Source organism: Perna viridis, chromosome 4, assembly GCF_037379345.1.
Source record: "Perna viridis isolate PV_CMFRI_1.1 ecotype Kerala chromosome 4, ASM3737934v1, whole genome shotgun sequence".
NCBI lineage: Eukaryota > Metazoa > Mollusca > Bivalvia > Mytilida > Mytilidae > Perna > Perna viridis.
The window spans coordinates 25546506-25566407 of NC_142448.1; the positions used below are offsets into that span (position 1 = coordinate 25546506).

Genomic DNA, 19902 nt, shown 5'->3' on the forward strand with positions numbered 1-19902 from the left:
TTACCCTGTCATGGTAAGTTAAACTGGTTCCGATAAAAGTTAGGTACTAATTCAGTCAGTTTTGCATTTGAAGGACAGTCATATCAATAACCGATATAACATTGACTAATGGACATATTTATTTCTTTTACTTGTAATGCCAAATCTACTACGAATTTGTATCCAAACATTTCTAATTGTATTGTCAAATTAAAAAGTGACAGAGGTTGGAACTGGAAAAGAAAGTGTACAAATGAGAATTTATGTCATTGGTCATTGTTGAATGTCCTTGACCTTTTTTTTTTTTTTTTTTTTTTTTTTTTTTACCAGTGGTAATGGGTTAAATAACTATATACAAGAAAATTTAAAACAACAAGTATACAAACAAACAAAAAAAAACACCTTATTAACATTTATGTTAAAGGTCACAAAAGGGGTGTGATCTAGTTAACATTTACAGTTTCAAATGAATGAAATTTTGAAAGTAAACAAAACCATTTTAATGGAGAAAATAAGACAAAAGACAAACATACAAAACTGATTGTTAGTACTTGGAAAATAATGACGATGGAACATTCAGTATGATAAAATAAATAACATAGCCTATAGATATCTGATAGAGTTTGTTACCCCTTGACAATACATTGTCACCCTTGGGATGACAATTTTCTCAGGGTAACAAACTGCTGTATCACCCTCTTAGCTATATATTATTTACATAATGTCCTCATGAAGAGAACAATTTAAGTTTAGTGAATAACTTGCGGTCTGTCACTCTCACAAAAAAAAATCATTATTTTATACACCTATTATAGTGTGAAGTTGCCTTCATTTAAGTGAGATCTAAAAGGTGTGTTAAACAGTGATATATATATATAGATATATAAATCAGCCTGCCTTTCCACATATATCAAGCGAAACTCCTATATATCCGCTGAGTTGATTTTGATGAAATTTTATTGTACAATAAGGCATTTAATATAGATGTGTATGAAAGAAGAAAATAAACAACATTATCTTTAAACCTTAGTTTAATATGAATTTAATTCCACTTGAAACTTAGTGGTGTTCTTTCTATGTACATGCTCTCACTATTTCTTGGTGAGATTTCTTTTTTTTTTTTGTATACCCATACCCTTGTAAGTCACTGGTTTCTTTTGTAAATGGGCGTATTCATGGGAAGACAAATAGTGTACGACAAGGTCACACGTTCTCTTCTTTACTTATTGTATAATCCAATCAAAACAAGGATACGGGAGAAATTACAGACCATTTGTGATTTGGCAACATAATATCACAATGTCAGTTGTTCAAAATGAGGAAGCATGCTTCCTGACTATAGGTAAAATATAAAATGCAGCATATTACTGAAGATATGGGTACCTACACTTATTCCTGATGGAACAAGAGATTTCTTACACTTTTGAGGGAAATTCCCCATCTTTTCACTTGTGCAAAGGACACAACCCTTTCACACTGGTGCAAGAAATCCCAGATTTTCTGTAAGGAATTGTGCAAGAACCTATCCATTTTCTTCTTTTTTTTTACTTCTGTGTTGGAGGTGTGTCTTTTTCAGTTTATAATTCATTCTTTCCCTTGATTTTACTCTTAGTGTACGGCTGATAATGACGAGATAAAACATGAGATTATCATTTTATTATCACTTACACATCATTTACATCTTCCTCTCACACAAGCGGCACTTCTATATCACAAATATAACAATATACAGCAACAATGTCCATCAATAAATTATTTGGCAAACAAGAGTCAAAATAACATTGGTTGTCCAAGGTAAATAGATAATTGCACCTTCTAGTGTGAAATGAAACTGACTTACCAAACTACACATGCATAAAAAATGTGAATGTGCAAATATGCCTCAATATTAAAGTTATTTTCATTTCATCCTGATCAAATTAATTATGTACTTTCTGTGATACTTGACAACAATTTACTTAATTCATTACTCTAATTTTTTTTTAAAACTTAGTATTAAAACAATTAATTATACATTTTTTTTTGAAATTTCAAAATCTATGGACTCACATGGTTTTTTTTCAGAAAGGACAGATTTGGCCATATTATCTACAGAATTGACAAGGCAAGACCTGCACTAAATGAGACAGTCTCTATATATTATGCCTTCTTAACTGTTCAATTTAAGTCAGATATGCATATAATGAACTTCCAAATGATTCAATTAATCTCTCACATCCCTAATACACCTATTCACTTTATTTCAAATTCATATAAAAATCTAACTAATACAATCATGCATTCTTCAGGTCATTGCCATTAGCAAAAATAGTAGACAAGGCCATGAAAATAGCAAATGTTTATTTTTCTCTCCATTGTAAATGGGAAAGAAAAGGCCATCATAAAAAATTCCTAAATTCTCATCCAACATTTTTCATAATTTTATTGTTTATTTTTTATCAATTGAAGTGAAAATGATGTTGACTTGAAAGAAATTGAACAAAATTGGGAAAAAAAACCAAAATAAAGCTTTTGGGGAGGGTGAAAAAATTGGGCTGGGAGGGGATGAGAATCTAAGACATTTTTTTACTTTAGCCTAAGGTTATTGATTAAACAATTTATAATGCACTTCCAAAGATGAATGGTTCATTTTGTGGATACATTGACATAAACATACAATACATATCCATCATCCATCATTATTATAACTTACTTTCAATATTACATAAACCAGGTTATTCTCAAGCTTATGGCTTTAACTAGGTAGTGACAAGTTGGATGTGTTTATCTTTCACATTTCCATTGATTTGTATATTGTGTTAGACTGGACATCAAATATTTGGAAAAGGGTAAACAAGTAAAATACCTACTTCCAATAAAGCAAAAATAAAACACCTTCACAAATTCCTGATAAACAGTAAACAGTGTGAGAAAAATAACTTATGATTGGATGTCATCTTTTGAATCCATTCATCTACTACACAATAAATTAATAAATATCATGTAAAATTGATGGAAATCACCACAGGTCATAAGGATTGCAATAAAGACCTTGTTTTAATTAGTACCAACCATTTTCACACTAGGGAAGTTTGGAACATTGTTATCCTTCATACTTAGTCATAGAAATACATTAGCATACACTAACATGCTATCTCCATGGTCTTATTACTCAAGAGTATCACAGGAAGCAGACTTAGTCTGGCTATAAACAATTCACAAGTTCACAGACACACTCATCAATACAACACAGTATGAACACAATTCATCACTGAAACTACAGAGGTTAAAGTTACAGTTGAATTTTTGATTTCACACATGTACAGTACATAGCAATTGAGGAAACAATATACATGTCTCTCCTATTATTTTTCGTAGGATTAAAGTTAGGTGCCTAGACGGAATATCATGTTACATGTATGTATAATATACCTTTTATAACAATGAATAAATTTACATATCAATGTATGTCAACTACCATTCTCAAGATTTCACATCTTCCTTATAATGCCTTTAAATAATGAAAAGGTACTATGTGAAAATCTTTTAAATAACAAAACAAAGGTTGATAGCCATTTTTCTCAACTTTTATAGTTTATCATTAATTAAGTTGACTATAATTTAATCTACAATGTTAATTAAAATAGATGAAAGTAAAATCTGTTAATAATCTTATTCTAATGAAATAAATAATGTATGTTGATAATTTTTAAAGGACTTAAGCACCTTAGTTGATAATGGTAACCATAGAAACAAAAAGATTTTAAGCACTACACATTTTCCTACAACCTCAGCTCCTAATCGATGACCAATAAAACTTTTTGCATTCTTGCATCTGACTAGGTTATCACAGGAAGACTTCAAAATGAAAACTCTTCATATATCACATAAACATTCTTCAATGTGTTGTACTAATACAGGTACAAATTGCAATTAAAACAAAATGAAAAAAAAAATGAAATTTTTTATTAAGTCAGAAATGATTTGCCACTATTTATATTTTTGTCAACAAAAAAAAAGTAAATTGTAAATGTCTGTTTACAGAGAAGGATTAGTCAGAAAAATGTATTATCCTTTGGTACCCAACTAGCTGAACTAATATGTCTCTGTGCTGTCCTGAATGCTTTTTGAGAGCTCAGCTTTGGTCAGGATTTCCTATGTTTTCATGCATAGAATATCAGCTTCATTTAACTAACAATGAAAATGATCAAATGCATGAAACAGGGGACAACTGGTTGTATGTCCATGCACAGTTATACATAAACAACTGGCTCAGTTCAATAAGTTTCTGATCTCTTTGTGTATATGACATAAAAAGTCTACATATGAACTGCTGCCATTGACACCTTTGTCTTCAGCCATGAAATGATTAAACCAGGGCTCTAGCTTGTCTCTTTGTCTCACTATTGTAAGCTGCAATTATAAAAATACAACAAGTTGCAATTAATTTATACGAAATTACCCATGATGGCAATGTACTGGTTTCCATCAACTCACATAAACAAAGGTTTGTGTAACTAATTTAAACATTTGGTGAAGAAAGCTTGTGATCAGAATGTACCAATAACTGATAAAATTTGTCTTGCTGTTTGAGAAAAAAAAACAGATATGAGAAACAATGCAATAAAGAAATCCTAATTAATACTTAAAGAGATGATCAGATGCCTCAAGTATTATTCTAAATATCACTGATATGTAAATACTTCTACTAGTAGGCCATTAATGTATCTGTAGTGTACAAAATTTCATAATGAACAACAAAAACACATTCAAAATTTTGGACAATGACCTACCTTCATACATCTCGTCCTTTCTGATCTCACTTTAGCAATGACCTCCTTCAGTCTGATAGAGACTGGGTTATCCAGGTCCAGAATTTTACTCTGAAATACAATTAAGTTTTACTAGTACGATCAATTTATGTTTAAGAAATTAATTTATATGTATAATCTACAATTATCTTACAGTGTTTTCTCATTCCTTATTTCAGTAGTCCAGAAATCATTAGTATTGGTGTGTAATATCAATAAAATTTATTGAAGGATGGTTAAATCTTAAGTTTATTTCAGTGTATATCACATTTTATTTTGTTTTTCCATGGTAATAATACCAAGAAATTGAACTGGCAGAAATAATGTTATATTCATTAACTAAAATATTCTATCCCATAACATTTGTAATAAAATCTAACCTTATGACAACAAAAACAAGAACTTGATCTGACAGAGATGGTGTTATAATATATTCATAACTAAAATATTCTATCCTCTAACATAAAATCTAACTTTATATGGCAACAAGAACAAGAAATTTAACTGACAGAGATGATGTTATAATACATTCAGAATTAAAATATTCTATCCCATAACATTCGTAATAAAATCTTACCTTATCAATATCAATCTGTGTTACACTCTGTACACCAAATACTTGCTGGACCCAGTGAGAGTCTACATTATGCCCAATCCATATAAACATTGATAAACCATTTTCTGCAACAACAAAAACCAGAATCATAATAACATGTAAATTTTAGTACATGTATTCTGCAGATGTATTTAATGAAAATTTCTTGACAACAGAGTGGACCCTGTCAATTATTCATACAATATTGTTTTATTCTGATGGGTTAAAAAAACTGTGCAGGTCCTGATCCTGAAGATCAAATATCTAGTAGGTTCCTGAAGACCACAGAATATCTGACAATATCTATTGTCTCCAATAGCAAGAAATGTTAAAATGATATATACTAGTGTTTTCTATAGTCAAGTATCAAGACCTTTAAAATAAAATTATCAAAATATTTTTTTTTCAGAAAAATTATAAAAAGAATTTTTAGACCTAAATCACTGAAATATTTTGTTGGCTAGTAATCATAATTTTCCATATTGCTTTAATAATGAATTTCTGATATTGTTTGTTGTGTGGCCTAATGTAAACTTCATTTACAAATGCATTACATCTTATACAAGCAATATGGGTTAGGTAAATTTTACTGAATGTTTTTCTTACCTAATAAATAGACGCCGTCTTCTTGTAATCTTTCTGTTGAACACCGGAGACTGACAGGCATATCTGGTCCTTCATCTGGTAAATTATGCTGTAAAAACATATCAAATCTTATCAAAACAATTGTTTTAAGTCTTATTTATTTAAATCTCATTTGCAATATAGTATTTCAACAATTAGATCTGCGAATAACAGCATTTTAATTTTTTTATACTTGATCAATTCTGATGCAGATTAAAACAATAAGGCATCTAGAACATGATGTGATGTGAATTGATGCTTAAGTGATACTACAATTTAGTTTTTAGGATATTCTCAACTTTTGTGGTAAACCTTAAGTCTTTCGGATTTTGAAACATAACAATTTGAGAATATTCTTGAACTTGAGTAATTCTTCAAGCTATGCAGCGCCAGTGCCAAGAATATATGTCATCTGCCGATGTCATGTCCACAGATGTATGTTTATGTACTGAAAAGACTAGATCAAGGAACCATTCTTGACTTCACTATATAATGAATAGGAAGCTTTCTGACACTCATTTTATGTCCATAAATTATTTTCACTATAGGAACTGCCTGATTTTTGCCTGGTTTCGTACTTAATCTTATATAATATAATCTTTAAGTTTTAACTAACGTACAACAGGAAACATTCTTGGATAAAAGAACACACTGGAGAATTTGACATTCATTGCATTCATTAAAAACATTAAATAACTTCTGTCATCAGTTGATATTTCTTGGCCTGAAAAAAATAAATCCAATAGTAAATTTTATTATCATTCTAAAGCATAATAAGTCCAATCGTAAAGTTCAGTGTTATTCTATAGTATGTATGTAACATCAAAAGACAATAATAAACAGAGCTGAGGTAAGTGGAAGAAAATAAAGAATTTTCTGGCGAAAGAGGGTATGAGGGTATCTTTCAGTAGACCAAATCTTGAAGTTAAGTTTGTAAGGCAAATTACTATGTTACATCACTTTCCATGATTTTCAACCTTGCTATAAGTTACTTATCTTTATAAGAGAAAATTATACTCTTTTTAAACAGTGATATTTATTTCATGTACTGCCACTTTCATTGCACAATAAGAAACACCTACCATATAGCAGGTAATTTTTTTGTGGGGTGCTGTCTAAAAACACCAAAATAAATTCCACGAAATATATTTACTTTGAGCTTAGGTCCTTAGAGCATATATTAGCCAAAATTAGAATGGCCAAAATTTTGGCATACTTTATGGCCTCAAAAACACGGAAATTTACAACTGCCAAAATAACCTATCATACAATATTTTAATAATTCATTTAAATTTCTTTGGCACTTGTCAAAGTTTGCAACAGAAATCAAGCACTGAATGCCATCCAGTACGATGAAATCTTCAGTAATAGAACTGTGCTACATTGCTTTAAAAAAATAAGCAAAGTGCATAATTTTTAAAAGAAATCTAAACTGTGCTTTGCCAGTCAGCACCATGCTGTTTTGCATATATAAACAGAATATTTCAAAGTCGTCCTATGAAGCTTTACTCAAAGACAGGCTAGTAATTGGAATACAGAAGCCACTCCTTTCAAATAATTTGAGTACAGACAGAAAGACTTACCTCCTCTTAATCCATCACTCTTAAGAATACAGTTTGCATATACTGGTAATAATTTCATACATTCTGGTAATATTAACTGTCCTGCTGAAGAAGGACTAGCACAGTTCTTTCTATAACAAGCTAATATATGGGCAACATCATTGGTGATGCTCTCTCTAACTTGACATGGGTTATTGTTCAACAGGGATTTGATAGCTAAAATTGAAACAAAATGTCATCAATTCATTTGAGAAATGTGTTATTCTATATGTCTATGGGAGCATGAAGCATGAGACGGTTCAAATTGTAAGTATGTTATTCAGAGGAAACTATCACTATCTAATTAAAGGATGTCTGAATCATGTTTAATATGCAAAATTTAAACTTTATACTTTAGAATCAGTGTTCAATTTACTAGTGAAAAATAAGAGTCAACTTTTCTACTCAAAAATGCTTGTGTCAAGATATCTTCTCATCCATTTAATGCTATATACAATCATATTAAAAACTGTACTTAATTTTCTCATGGTTTTGTGTTTCTAATTTAAACTTTAAGACTTTAAATGTAAATCTACTTAAACCTTCTTCCCTTCCAAAAAAATTTAATGCTTGATTCAATCTCAAAATCTTGAAAAATTACTTTAAAAAAGTTCTACAGCCCTTGAAAGAAATAACATTACATACCTTGTTTACCATAGAAGTTAATTAATGCATCTAGTTCACAACTCCTGAATAAATCAGCCATTTGAGTACAACAATTGAAAGACAGATTATGTATTCTTAATCGTCTCTGACCACTAACAGATGTATACAGAACTGCAACCTGGCAGAAAAAAATAATATAACATGTATGAATAAAACAACTGCGGCAAATTGACTAAAGGATCATGAAAATTAATATTTACTTTATGAGCAATGGAAAAGAAACAAAATTATCCTTCTCATGTCATTACATTGTTTTGATAAAATCAAAAGTCTACCATCCAGTACTAATTGAAAAGGGTTATAGATCCAGGACCCAAGTAAATGTAATTTCAAAGGTCCTAGGTCAGAAATTTAGTGTCCTTGACCTCAGACCATCACCAATATGAAAGACTAAGTAACTACATGTGTATTTTTGTATGTGCTCAGAGTGATAACTTGCATATCTACCTATAACTTGGTACCATTTAAATAAAAATATTCCTTAAAAACTTGTCATAATAGTCATATCTGAACTACAAAGTCATTAACTAACCTGTACATAAGCACCATCCCCTTCAGACAGTTTGTCATCATGTTTAATCTCCACATTAAGGGCATCATCACTATTGATAGCAGCCATTTCAACATCCGTTGTGTTAGACATATAGAAGTTCCCATAAAAATCTACTGGCCGAATACCTGTACTAGTTCTGACTCTGAGTATAGCATCAAATGCAGATTGGTTTTGTACATTGCGTTTTAAATCATCTAAAAATCTATCTCCATCAATGTCAGCCTGAAACATTAATGAAATGATGTATACAAGGAGAAGAAATGAAACAAAAGGCTCCCAGGTGCCTGAATCGCTCACCTGGTTAAATGTTTGAAACAGAGTTCGTGAAAAAAAATTTCTGCTGTCTGACATAGGACTGACAAAGGCAAATGTTTTGTCAGTCGCACTGAAAATTTGCTGGTCCCATGTAATCAGACTTCAAAAAATCATTTTAACCGCTGTCAGTCATGGGAACAGCACAAGAGGTTAAAATACTGGTCCTACCCAAATTTTACCTGTCTAGACTGGCAGGACCGACCATTTTCGCAAACTCTGTTGAAAGGCAACATGGAAATGTCCCACAATTTTGACTCACGAAGACTTTGGTAGGACACATCATAAGGATCATTTCATCAACTGACAGTTTCATTTTATCTTTTATAGTTTTCAATATAGTGTTGATGGGTGACAGAGATATAAGTCACACAAATATATTATAATCATTCCCATGAAGGACTCCATAGTTCAAGAAGACAAAAAATTTAGGACAGATGTTATTTCAAAATTCAAACAGAATTCAAACTTCAATGCCTACCACCTACAGCTTAAAAATATCCCTTATAAAATCCATACAAAATACAAACTAGTCAATTCAAACTTCAATGCCTACCACCTACAGCTTAAAAATATCCCTTAGGAAATCCATACAAAAATACAAACTAGTCAATTCAAACTTCAATGCCTACCACCTACATCTTAAAAATATCCCTTAGGAAATCCATACAAAAATACAAAGTAGTCAAATCTTAATTATTAAAATACTTACTATACTAGGTGAAATCTTGAAAGGACCTACCTGGAAATAACTGTACTTATAGAGACTTCCTCCTGTTAGTCTACTGACTTCACTTATTGTAGCAACATCAATATAAGAATTAGGAAATAAGAACAGATCAACACTACATCCCTCCACTACACAATCCTGGCCTAACTTGGTGTAAAAATTGTTCTGTGGTGTTAATATTGTCTACAAAATAGTCAAAGAATAAATGTTACATATACAACCAGTTAAACTGAAATGAATACTAAAATACACAATTCTTTACACAAAAAGTTTCAACAAAACACCTTGTTTTCTCTGTTTAATCATATGATCAATGATATTCTAGTACTAATTGTGTTATGTTAATATGTTAGTCCAATTTTGTCAGAAAGTTCTCCTAAATGTGGATACAAATCAGTTTAAGAATAGGTTCATAGAATATGAAATAATTCTACAGGTGTTCTAAGCAGACCTGATATCAAAAGGTCAACAAATGAAGTGGAAATTGGTCAAATTGGAAAATATACAGTAAAAACAGAATCATAGCGGTATAATCCGTAAAATTTAAAAAATGGAATCCCATTTTAAAGTGGAAGAAAATCAAGTTTGTCTTCAGAAAGTCAAAATTTCTTTGCTTTTATATCGATATACCCATGGAAAAAGGTTCTTTCACAAATAAAATATAACTTCTCGGTATAAGATCAACAGCTTTCAATCCTACCTTTTCTTTTTCAGAGCCAAGTAATTTCCTATCATCTCTATTTTTCAGTTTACCAGGAGCTTCTGCTATAGGTAATGATGTATGAAATATGTACAGTTTTCCTGCCCTGTCAGCAGATTTTAAAGCATCAAGTCCTGCTTGAATAACTGGACCAAGAACTGTCTCTGTTTCTCTGGATTCAGCAAACATTTGTGGGATTTGTGACAGCAAACTGAAATTTTAATACATCACACATTTTCATTTTTTTTTAAAAGACAAACTAACTGAAATTATTCTATATCTATATTTAAAACAAGCTGAAAGTTTACTTTCTCGTGAAGATTATTAACTTAACCTTTTCTACAGCTCAATAGATTTTTATGAAAGTTCAGAGAAAGAATAATGCAGAATTATTGTTTTATCCACCTCAGATTGTCAATCCTGAGGTGGATTGAAAAATGTTATCCAAAAAAAAAAAACATACAAAAATGCATAAAAATGCTTTTTGTTTCAGCCAAAGGTTTTTTTTTTTAATGAAGTAAATAAAAAATGGCATATTTTTCTAATATAACCAAAACTTACATACCTATCAATTACAGCTTCAGATTCTGACAATTTGACAAGAAAACCATCTAACAATGGTACAAACATATCCTCTAAATCTGATACTACTAACATCTGAGGCTGAGCTAAATTACCCTGAAATAAAACAACATCTAAAATGTTGCCTCCATTAAATACATTGAATAATTTCTAATTCAATACTTAAAAAACAAATTTCCTTAAATGAACTTTTTCTCAATCATTTTGGTTCATAATAGCATTTCTTCATAAAAAAAAACAAAGAATGTCCAGTCAAGAAATGTTGATCATTAATGTGTCCTTGTGTCATTATATTAATTTTTCGTTCGATTATGAGGAATTGTCATCATTCTGTTACCATTTATTTGTTTACTGTTACGGCCTTGCTTTAAAGGTGTGTTTACAATTGTTGAAGACCCTTTGGTGATATCTGAAGGTATTTACAGTTTTGGATTTAAGACATATGCTGATGCATTTACTACGTTACACCATATATGTTCTTCTTTTTTTACCTAAGAAATGAATAACAAAATCAGGGACCACACAATATACATATCAAGGATTGGTTTAAAACAACAAACAAAACAAAGAAGGGCATCAGAAATTATTCTTAGTAAACATACCTTTACATTGTAAAAATGAATTTCCTTTGCATATGTTACAAAACCGACTCTAATCTCTGATTCTTCTGCACCCATTTCCCTAAAGAATAGAATTTGTGAAATATTCTAAAATTATATACACAAACTCTATGAACTGACAAAGCAGCAATAATTTATTAGCCAAGAGCTAATTTCTGGTCTATGTCATTTTTTTAAAATTTTGCAACTATTAGAAAAAATTAACTTTATACCATGCTAAATTTTGAGAGCCATAGCATGTCAATTTATCAAGTAGTTCTATGCAAAACTAGTACAAACATTATTATGACAGCCTTTAAGATTACCATCCCATTCCTCCCATTTTTGTGGCACTCATTTTTAATGGTAAATTTGATTCAGTGTATTTGTCTTAAGTATTGCAACTTCTTCTTAATGTGTATTCTGAAAACAGCTCTCTATTAATAGCAGTTTTTTTAACTATTGAAAAAAAAAAACACACACACATGTACACAAATTTAAAATTAAAAGATATTAAGTTAAGTTCTCCCTTTCCTAAATCATTTTTGAAAAGGTCAAACAGAATCTGCCAATTGACCTAATGTGTTCTGAACATCAATACAAAATTAGTCAAACAGTTCTCTGTAAGCATCAAATGAATCAGTAAAGGCTGGGTAACCATAGGTGTCAGATTTTCACCAAATTGGTGTATAAGCCCATAATATGGCTCTATTGAAAAAAAAGTTATATGAATTTTCTTGGCATACATTCAGTAGCTATGGAAACCGTTGACCTAAATTTTTCCGCCGAAACTCAAGTGTTTTTCAGTGGTAACATGACTAGATGTAGACTTCTGTACTCATAACACATCTAAGTTAATTTATTTAGTGACCTCAGTTATTGTTAAAGCTAGTATAGAACTTGCTTTTTGTCAGATTAAACCAGATTAAGAGTGTGACATATTCTAAAATAAGGGATTCCAAAATACTATAAGATAGACATTTTCAATTGTAATAAGATATTAATATCTTTATTAAGATGGATTAACACTTAGATTACATGTTTTAACAATGAACAACGCAAGATTTGTGACCTAAATAGGGCTAAATGAATAGTTTTTTCTATGGAGCTTTTAAGCAGTAGTTGCTATAGGTACGACGTTTACATTATAATATTTTTTGCTAAAAAAATATACCATATTCAATTTTCTCATATTTTGTGGAGAAAGGATGGTACTTGATGCACAAATTGTTCGATGCTTGCGTTTTATTATGAGGCTATTAGTATATATAAAAGTGATGAAAATGGTCATTTCAAAAAGCCAAAATAATTGTGAAACTATTATTTACTATTTTTAGTCATTACATGCATTAATTAGTCAGTATACCAAATTTCATCAAATTCTGTGGTAAAGCATTTCCACACCACTTTGATGCTTACAGAGAACTGCTCTTTAAAGTACTCTACAAATTGTACTTACTTTGGCAAATAAGATAATATGTCTGACTTTAATCTTTCACATATAAGGTTAACTAGACCACTCTTTATACTGTTGTATGATACATCAATCATAAATATAAAGGCTGGTTCCTTTGGCAGTAAGGAGTTCTATAAGAAATAAAACAATATCATATTTACTTCTAAAGATCATCAATTATTATGGATTAGCAAAATCTCATTGATTTATGGTGGGTAAGGATGATTGATGGTTTATAATTTAATTTCATTTAATTGGATAATGAAATTGTGGTTAGGTCACTAACATATTAAAAAAAAGTTTCTCATTGAACATTCATGGAGCACTGGTCATGTTCAATATAGAAAAAATGTGCAGAGGTCATGGATGTTCCTGTCAACCCAAAATTTGACATGAATATTAAATATGAGATCATAAACAATACAATCCATTATATTGATTTGAAAGCAGACAGTTCAAAAATCTCAGACATGATGCAATTTATCAAGCTGAAGCAACATACCAAACTTATGAAGGGTTGTCAAAATTTATGCCACAGAAAAGTTATAAGACAGGCACACACATAGATAGGGACAGAAGCATAAATTACATGCACATAATTAGATACTAAAGCTCACAAAGTTTGAAATGCATGTATCAGTGTTGATTTCTGTTATTCATTATATATTCCGTGAAATTCTGGCTACAAATGTTTACATACCTTACAATAATCTTTAGTGGCAACAAACTCATAAGAACCTAGGCAGAATTCTGGACGGTCATAAGAATCCACTCTTCTGCCAGTATGGTCCAGATGATTGAAGTATTCTTGCGGAACTGAAAGATTTAATATGAAAAATTACATTTTTTTCAGAAGCTATGAAAACTTTCAATCAGAAACTTTCCCATTTCAGGTTAAGACATTTTTTTACAACCATGAAGAGTAATAGTAGTGTAATGTATATATTACATTTAATTCTTTACATTCTGACAAGACAGTATTCCAATGTCAAATGCCTCAGTTAAACAACTATAATTGACTATACAGTACTCATTGAAAATAGATCTAGAGGCTATAGAAATTTTAAAAAATACATACAAGTTTGATCATAATCTTTAATTATATGAATACAATGTTGAGCAGACAACCTGCATTCTGTGTTGTGGCAAGATCCAAGTAAAGGGCAATATATTATGTACTTGCTTTGGACAATTTAATTCATCATTAGTACCGGTATTCAGAATAAATGGATGCATGAGGCAAGACTAAACCAGTCTTGGCAAGTAAAAATTTTCAATATTTACCATCAGTTGCAGCCCCACAGAATACACACTGGAAGCGTCTTCCACCATCTACAAATGTCATAAATGGCCCCATGTAGGCCTTACATCTTTTACATCGAACAGGACCTATTTCTCCCATGTTGACTATTGGAGGAGGGTTCTGTAATTTATATAAGAGTAATTAACTTTGAATAATTTCTGAAGCATTTATATGCATAATTTTCTATTTAAGTACCCAATATATAATGCTGTATTACCTTTTTCAGTAACAAAATTTTCAAGAATTTTTGTGTCAACCTGAATTGATTAATTAAGCTTTTTCAAAATGTACTTGAGTCTATAGCTATATATAACTTGTTTTAACATAAAGTTATCCTGTTGACATACTGTAAAAAAAAACCTGCTTCATAGGGCACAGATGGATAGAAAAGTAGAAATCACACCTAGAACAGTTGAGGCAAAAAATTATGGACACACAATTCAAGCTTGATACAGCTCTAAATTTGATTGTGATTAAATACTTGACACAAAATATGAATTTGACAAAAATTGAAGTGGCCTCTTTTTGGCCCCTAATTCCAGCATTGTTCCAGCCACAACCCCTAAAATCAATCCCAGCCTTTCTATTGGGGTGTGTGGTACAAATGCACAGTGATACATCAACTTTTACTCATGATATTTTTGGAACAGCAGGACAATACTTGTTTCTGGACCATTTTTCTTCCTCATCCCTCATTTCTTCAAGTCATAATCCCCAAAATTAATCCCAGCCTTTCTATTGTGGCATGGCATCTTATGGTATAATTTCATTAAGATTTATTAACTCAAAGTCTATGGACGATGATGACAACATGATACCATTAAACAACCACAACTTATCACTTACGACTTTGAAGTCGTATAAAAATATCTTAATCCTTACCTCTTCTTCTTGCAATTTTGCAAAGGGGCATATAGACAAAGCAAATGGTATGTGGCTACTCTTCATCATATCAGCTGTACAAGGTATATTATACATAGTTGATCTCATGAATGCTGGATTACAATTTCCTGCAAAACAAAAATCAACATCATAAAATAGAGTTTGAATCTAGCAAAGGTCCAATGATTTATAGTAAGACTTGTGAAATTAGGTGAAAATGTGTAGCTACAAGACAGTAATATGTAAAAAAAAATTCACTGCAAAAATCACACAATGTCTAATAAACATATTTAACTTCTATGAAAAATGCAGGGGAATATTCATTTCTTTTTTAAAAAATCATACCCTGATCTTGAGTAACAAAGTTTGTTGTCACAAGAGGTGGAACCATGCCTCTTGATGTTGTCTGAAAAGTACCGCTCCTGTTCAATTTGTCATCTTCAATCACTTGAATCTAAGAAAGATTAAAAAAAAAAGAACTCTTATAGGGTTACAGACTCTGCACAACAACAGGACATACATGTAAGAAGAGTACACAATTGTTTGCTTAATATTAAAGTGAAAAATATAATAAATTTTGCCCTGCAACATTGTTAAATTTTATTGATCTGTCTTGCAATAAACAATTAATTGATTTCTAAGAGACAAAGTAAAATCAATTTTCACACAAAATGTGTATTGTAATGCATCTGTATATCGAGTGAGCTGTTCAGGCAAACAATGTACACATAGATTTTAAAATTGAGTAACATCTTTTACAAGATACATATATATATAAACCAAATGTTAATCCAAATATGGTAAAGTATATATATTTCAATCACTTCAGACGAAAATGATTATGGCTGTATCAAATGTGCTTTTAAAAAAGCATACGTTAAAAATACTTACTGGACTAGGCATAGAATCTGGGTCTAATTTCTTGGACTGGGGTTGCTGCATGGCATTGGGTCCAGCCATTCCAGGACCAGACATTCTCTGTTGACCAGGCCCTGGAAACTGTTGTGGAGGAAATCCACCCTGGCCTGGCATAGAACCTCCCATATAGTTAGGCTGACCCATACCTGGCATCTGCTGCCCACCCATCTGTGGACCACTAAGATTACTGCCAGGCTGCATTCCAAAGCCACTTGTTGGTGGTCCACTCATATGACTTGTAGATGGCATACCATAACTGCCAGATGGTGGTGCACCCATGCTGCTTGATGGCTGCATTCCATAGCTGGAGGACGGAGGTCCACCCACGTTACTAGATGGGGGCATACCCATACTGGTTGGTGGCCCACCCATGTTACTTGATGGGGGCATTCCCATACTGTTTGGTGGTGGTCCACTCATACTATTGCTAGGAGGCATTCCCACTCCACTTGGAGGACCAGTCATGCTCTTCACAGGAGCCATACCAAATGTACCTGGACCTCCCATATTACTTGTTGGTGGCATACCATAGTTGCTTGTAGGGGGTGCATTAGGTGGCTGTCCATATTCAATTGTAGAGCTTGGCTGTCCCATCATTGGGGGTTTTGATGGAGGTCCACTTAACTGACCAGTTGGAGGACCCTGCTGGTTGAAGAAATAAAAATGTATTCAATATTTCTTTTCATAATGAATAATGCTTGCCATTTTGAATCTTGGTCAAAATTCTTATACTGTATCTTAATTGTATAAACCATCTGTACTGTGTTTCTGTACATGATTATGGTAGGTGTGTATTAAATATAATCTACATCATATAGACAAGACTGATTTTCAAAAATTGTATTGTTCATTTCATTTAGCTCATGGTAAAATATGTTACATAGAACTTACTGGAGGGCTGGGTCCACCCAAGTTCATACCTCCCATCTGATTGGATAACTGAAAAGAGAACAAAAGATAAGGCAATGGTAACATACATGTACATTTGTAACTTTTATTAAATAGGATGTTTAGATTAGAATTTCAGTGTTTCTTATCATCCAGTCTAGAAGAATTCAGTTAAATCATGTTGCTTGGATATACAAAAACAGGTAAGAAAACATTTTACAAGGGGTGTCATAATGAGCTGCAATACTTGAAGTTGAGTTCATAAGAACAAAATTATCATTATATTGCACATAGCAATACATTATACCTGCTGACTACTTAACAATTACTAATATATTAAAAGTATAGAAAAGTGTTAATTCCATGAAATTTACTATCAGTGACTAGACCCATAATTCTGTCAAAAATTAAAGAAGCAAATGTAAAGTGGATTCTGTAAACCCATGAGGATACACTCGCATAAAAAAATAGCTCAAAAATGTTTCTAAGAGTTAAAAAAAAAATGAACACTAAGCTATAGTCTCCATCGGTGAATGCTGAAGCCAGTGGGACTTTTAACTTAAAGGTAACATAAACAATGCACAAGACGAGGTTTTTTATTCATTCCGGAGACTAATGGATAAGATATGGAAATATAAAAGTGTAGTAGCAAATACCTGACTGGCAGATGTTGGTGGTTGACCTGGGGCTGGCGGGAAACCTGGTCTTTGAGGAGGACCTCCCATGTTTGGTTGCGATGATGGTGGAAATCCTGGTCTCTGGTTTGGCATACTTTGTCCTCCTGGTGGCATTCCTGCTACTCCTGATGGCTGAGAAGGAAAACCAGGCCGTTGCTGTGGATGACCAGCAGGGCCACCATGAGGGGTTCCTGGTCTTTGTAGAGTCTGACCTGACATATTAGGTATTCCAACTGGTGGTCTGGCTCCCATATTAGGTGGTGTGGCTCTGTAATACAGGATTGTACAGAAAATTACATAAATGTTTTTATATAAATTCCTATTTAACAGGTGAATACCTTTCAAGCACATCAGTGATACTTTGTATTTGTAAATATGGTTAGAAAAAATAACTTTTAATGTCTTATTTATGAGAAGAATCTTAAGTTCCATTTACTAAATGATCGGTCCAATCTGACAAAACACGTAGTTTCCTTAAAAATTTAAAATATTCTGGTTTTCATCCATCTGATCATACTATAATGTGTACTTAACTGTGGAGCCTGTAATGTTTTGCTGAGCGAAATAGGGCCTTTATAAAACAAAAAATGTTACAAATATATGCATCTTTGTCCATATAATTTCTGAAGTCCATAGTATTGATTTACTTTTATAAGTAAATGTATCCATTCAAAAAGACAATGCAATACCTGTTAACTCCATAATTAAAATCCCCCTGCGGTCCACCAATTACTTGTCCAGGTTGTGGTCCATTTTGCATTGGAGGTGCACCTCCTATGAATTTCTGAGGTCCTGTCCCATATTGACCTTTAATTTAGAAAAGATTAATCATATTTAAATAAAATTTGTGCAAAACCAAGCTACAGAGTTTACTATAACCAGAGATTGGTGCATATTTGTTTACCTTGATGTTATGCTGTACTACAATCTACATGTATGATTTAAAACGGAAATGTTTCTTTGTATAACTTGATATATTACATTAAAAAAGCCATTTATAGTTTTTACACTTTTTAACAAACATGGGCCATCTTGACTACTTGATAATACATACTTGGTCCTGGCTGGACTTGTTGATTTGGACCATTATACATGTTAGGAGGGGGACCTTGAGGTCTTTGACCAGGACCAGCTGGTGGTTGTCCAAAACCTGTAGGAGGCATCTGACCTTGACTTCCTGGAAACTGGGGATTCATTGTTTCATTTTATGCTACAAAATATCATAAATAGATTACAATGACGGTTATATTAAAAGTCTCTAGTTTGACGCTAGTCAAGTAAAAATCTGACATTGTGATACGAATGGCAAGATTTATTTGATGAAGTACAAATAAGAAAATTGATTAACTAACTAAGTATAATACAAAATCAGTGATCACATGTCAAACAGATAAAAGTTAGTGAGAGCCATGATTTGTACCATGTTCATGACCATTAACAAAACATTCCCATATAGCAAACTGTATTTAAATCCATCGAACCTCATTAAAAAAATGTATTTCTGCACGAGCAGCTGACAACATATGTATACTTCTACCCATCAAAAATTCACACAACATGTCAACAAAATAGCATCTGTATCCACAATGCACATCACCCACATGGCATGGTTAGCTTGACAGAAATACAAATATCCTTACAACAAATTAACGAAATCTGTTTGGTATGATAACTGATTCTTTGGTTTAAATTCATTTAAGTTCTAACTCAAAGTATTCAACTAATTAGCCAACGTTAAAGTATACTTCGTCGTTCATCCATGTATCTGTCATTTAACTGAATGACAGCAAAATAATGACATTTACCAAGCCGGTTAAGTGGAAAGGTGAAATTTCAATGATTAACAAACTTACCAGTGTAGTAAATATTTTCGTTATATTTGATTTTAGTAAGTGACTAAAACTATATACAGTATAACACAACAAAATCTTTACAGAAAATATAGAAACACGTATCAAAATACACAAATTCACTGCCACGTACAGATGAAGCACTTCCGGAATTTGCGCATGCTTAGTCCTGCCACGTAACGGGAAGAAGTGCATGT

At 31.9% G+C, this 19902-nt stretch overlaps 1 protein-coding gene across 2 annotated transcripts; it reads right to left on the bottom strand.

Annotated features, from left to right (window-relative positions):
* Positions 1 to 1620: 1620 nt before the first annotated feature.
* On the bottom strand, positions 1621 to 19869 carry LOC148619470 (protein transport protein Sec24C-like). Of its 2 annotated transcripts, none has more exons than XM_088579370.1 (23): positions 19709 to 19869; positions 18910 to 19065; positions 18545 to 18662; positions 17835 to 18123; positions 17182 to 17229; positions 16264 to 16932; positions 15718 to 15826; positions 15373 to 15500; positions 14472 to 14610; positions 13888 to 14003; positions 13191 to 13318; positions 11735 to 11813; positions 11116 to 11228; positions 10551 to 10761; positions 9863 to 10033; positions 8788 to 9030; positions 8235 to 8373; positions 7572 to 7766; positions 6609 to 6712; positions 5971 to 6058; positions 5347 to 5450; positions 4752 to 4841; positions 1621 to 4371 (listed from the first exon to the last, which is right to left on the bottom strand). In XM_088579370.1, exons 2-23 carry the CDS (start codon positions 19049 to 19051, stop codon positions 4231 to 4233), a joined length of 3564 nt encoding a protein of 1187 aa, XP_088435496.1. In that variant the 5' UTR covers positions 19052 to 19065; positions 19709 to 19869; the 3' UTR covers positions 1621 to 4230. The 2 variants fall into 2 exon arrangements, with proteins under 2 accessions (XP_088435496.1, XP_088435495.1); XM_088579369.1 differs by having other exon boundaries at positions 16264 to 16935.
* Between the last annotated feature and the right edge of the window lie 33 nt (positions 19870 to 19902).

What these genes read in the sequence shown, in the direction of transcription:
- LOC148619470 (XM_088579369.1), bottom strand. Translation starts at nt 19,051, where the DNA reads ATGAATCCCCAGTTTCCAGGAAGTCAAGGTCAGATGCCTCCTACAGGT. An exon ending in CCACTAAAGATTATTGTAAG is followed by an intron (nt 13,319 to 13,887) that starts GTATGTAAACAT and finishes TATTTCTTATAG; the next exon opens with AACTCCTTACTGCCAAAGGA. An exon ending in GGGATGGTGCTTATGTACAG is followed by an intron (nt 8,374 to 8,787) that starts GTTAGTTAATGA and finishes TTTTTCTGCCAG; the next exon opens with GTTGCAGTTCTGTATACATC.